At 68.2% G+C, this 3,224-nt stretch overlaps 1 protein-coding gene across 1 annotated transcript; it reads left to right on the top strand.

The window, feature by feature from the left end:
• The first annotated feature begins 318 nt into the window (after positions 1–318).
• Positions 319–3,200, top strand: S1PR2 (sphingosine-1-phosphate receptor 2). Its single transcript, XM_035313839.1, has 2 exons — positions 319–886; positions 2,019–3,200. Exon 2 carries the CDS (start codon positions 2,086–2,088, stop codon positions 3,136–3,138), a length of 1,053 nt encoding a protein of 350 aa, XP_035169730.1. The 5' UTR covers positions 319–886; positions 2,019–2,085; the 3' UTR covers positions 3,139–3,200.
• The last annotated feature ends 24 nt before the right edge of the window (positions 3,201–3,224 follow it).

Genomic DNA, 3,224 nt, shown 5'->3' with positions numbered 1-3,224 from the left:
TCCTGGTGCCGGATCCCAGTACAAGGACCCAGAATTTGGTACTGGGGGAGAATCCCAGTGGGGATCGCGGTTTGGGATCCTGCTGGGGGGCCTGGATTTGGGTCCTGGTGCTGGATCCCAGTACTGAGACCCGGAATTTAGTCCTGGGGGAGGATCTGGGTGGGGATCCCAGTTTGGGATCCAGGTGGGGGCCTGGATTTGGGTCCTCGTGCCGGATCCCAGTACAAGGACCTGGAATTTGGTCCCAGGGGAGAATCCCGGTGGGGATCGCGGTTTGGGATCCAGGTGGGGGGCCTGGATTTGGGTCCTGGTGCTGGATCCCAGTACTGAGACCCGGAATTTGGTCCCGGGGGAGGATCCGGGTGGGGATCCCGGTTTGGGATCCTGCTGGGGGGCCTGGATTTGGGTCCCGGTGCCAGATCCCGGTACTGAGACCCGGAATTTGGTCCCGGGGGGAGAATCCCGGTGGGGATCCCGGTTTGGGGTCGCGCTTTGGGATTCCGGGACAGAATCCCGGCGTGGGGACCCTCTCTGGGGTCCCGGTAGCAAATCCCCCTTTGGGGTCCCCCTTTGGGGTCCCGCTTTGGGGTCCCGCTGCGATCTCCGCCCGTTCCCCTTGCTCCGCCCGACGCCGTTCGGCTGCCGGTAACGGGGCCGGGGGCCACCGGGAGCGGGGCAGGGGAAAGGGAAGGGGAAGCGGCGGCCGCTCGGCTCCGTTTCACCGACCCCAATCACCGGGGGAGGGAAAGAGGGGTGTGGGGGGGGTTCCCCGGGGGTCCCGACGACCGAGGGGCGGTGCCCGGGCACCGGGCGCGGCTGCGCAGAGCCCGGGCGGCGGCGGGAGGCAGCGCTCGGCGGGGCCGGCACCGGCACCGGGACCGGAGGTGGGGGGCACGCGTCCCTTCCCCCCCCTGCTTTTCCCCTCCTGAACCCCCCCCCCCCCCTCACCCCCTTCCCCTGGGGGGGGGGTCGCAGGACCGGAGGCTGGGGGGTCCCGGGACCGGTTACGGGGTGGGGGGTCTCGGGACCGGTTGTAGGGTGGGGTCCCGGGGACGGTTACGGGGTGGGGGGGGGTCTCGGCATCGGTTGCGTGGGGAGGGGGTCCCGGGACTGGTTGCGAGGGGGGGGTCCCGGAATCGGTTGCGTGGGGGGCGTGGGTGTCCCGGGACCGGTTGCGAGGGGGGGTCCCGGGACCGGCTGGGGGGGGGGGGTCCCGGTAGTGGTTGCATGGGGGGGGGGGTCTCGGAACGTGTCTGGGGGTCCCAGCGTTGTTCCAGCCTGGGGGGGGGGGACGAGGAGACAGCCCCCGGAGCCCCCCACGTTGCTTAGAAAGCCCCGCCCCACCCCCAAAAAAAAGGGGAAAAAGGGGGTGTGGTGTCGCCATTTGGGGATGCGTGGGCCTCATCCTGATGGGGGGGGGGGGGCAGCGCCGTGCCCCCTGTCCCTATGGGGAGGTGACGGTCCCCATCCTAACTGGGGTGGGGGGGGGGAGTGCCGGTCCCCCCTCCCTAACTGGTGGGAATGAGGGGGGAGGGGCGGTGCTGGGTCCCCTGTCCCTAACTGGGACCAGCACGGGGTCCCCGTGGTGCGATGGGTGCTGCGTAGGGGGGTTCTGCGCGCCCTGTCCCCACCAGTGACCCCATCCCCACGTGTCCCAGTCCCCACCAGTGTCCCAGTCCCCACCAGTGTCCCCACTGGTGTCCCCGTCCCTCCCGTGGGCCCTGGTTCCTCTCATCGATCTGCGCCGGTGCCTCGTGCCGGCCCTAAAATGTCACCTCCGGCGTCAATGGGGCCACCCACCGTGTCCCCAACGTGGGGACGGATCCAGTGGCCCCGCTCTGCACCCAGGCAGCTTGGAGGCGCATCTCTTATCGCTGCCATCCGGATTTCCTCTCTGAGTCATTTCTGCTCCATTGCGGCCACCCGGCGCCGAGCGTGAGACGCCGTGTGCGTGCCCGCACCGTGACGCTCGGCGCGCACAGCTGTGCGTCCCCGGTGCCGCCAACCCCGGTGCCTTCCTCCCCGCAGGTCTCCGCCGGGCGCCGCGTCCTGGCGGCGCTGAGCTCGGCGGGCGGGCGGGCAGCCATGGGGAGCATCTACAAGGAGTACTTCAACACGGAGAAGATCCGGGAGCACTACAACTTCACCAAGGAGGACTCGGAGAGCTCGCCCAGCACCTCGCGGTGGGCGGTCTCCATCCTCATCGTCGTGCTGTGCTGCTTCATCGTGCTGGAGAACCTGCTGGTGCTCATCTCCGTCTGCCGCAACAAGAAGTTCCACTCGGCCATGTACATCTTCATCGGGAACCTGGCCTTCTCCGACCTGCTGGCCGGCTTGGCCTTCATGGCCAACATCCTGCTCTCCGGGGCCACCACCTTCCACCTGACGCCGGTGCAGTGGTTCGTGCGGGAGGGCACGGCCTTCGCCACGCTGGCCGCCTCCGTCTTCAGCCTGTTGGCCATCGCCATCGAGCGCCACGTGGCCATCACCAAGGTGAAGGTCTACAGCAGCGACAAGAACTGCCGCATGGTGCTGCTCATCGGCGCGTGCTGGGTGATCGCCGCCGCCATCGGCAGCTTGCCCATCATGGGCTGGAACTGCATGAGCGACCTGCACGACTGCTCCACCGTCCTGCCCCTCTACTCCAAGCGCTACATCCTCTTCGTCATCACCATCTTCACCCTCATCCTCCTCACCATCGTGGGGCTCTACAGCCGCATCTACTGCATCGTGCGCTCCAGCCACGCCGAGATCGCCAGCGCCCAGACCCTGGCCCTGCTCAAGACGGTCACCATCGTCCTGGGCGCCTTCATCGTCTGCTGGCTGCCGGCCTTCATCATCCTCCTCATGGACGCCTCCTGCCCCGTCCGGGCGTGCCGGATCCTCTACAAGGCGAACTATTTCTTCGCCTTCGCCACCCTCAACTCGGCCGCCAACCCCATCATCTACACGCTGCGCAGCAAGGACATGCGCCGGGAGTTCCTGCGGGTGCTGTGCTGCTGCGGGGCCGGCCGGGGGAGCGAGCCCCCGGGGCGCTGCATGCTGCCGCTGCGCAGCTCCAGCTCGCTGGAGCGCTGCACCCAGAAGAACGAGCTGCCCACCTCGCCCATCACCCGCGAGTGCACCACCTCCGTCTGAGGGGTCCCATGGATGCCACGTGGATGCCCCATGGGCACGTCACAGATGTTCCATGGACACCCCATGGATATTCCATGGAACTCCCA

The sequence above is a fragment of the Oxyura jamaicensis genome, unplaced genomic scaffold (assembly GCF_011077185.1).
Source record: "Oxyura jamaicensis isolate SHBP4307 breed ruddy duck unplaced genomic scaffold, BPBGC_Ojam_1.0 oxyUn_random_OJ68915, whole genome shotgun sequence".
Classification (NCBI taxonomy): domain Eukaryota; kingdom Metazoa; phylum Chordata; class Aves; order Anseriformes; family Anatidae; genus Oxyura; species Oxyura jamaicensis.
The sequence above is the reverse complement of the archived record's forward strand: the minus strand, read 5'-3'. Positions and strand labels throughout refer to the sequence as shown.

Coding starts and splice junctions, on each gene's coding strand:
- S1PR2 (XM_035313839.1), top strand. CDS start 2,086: ATGGGGAGCATCTACAAGGAGTACTTCAACACGGAGAAGATCCGGGAG.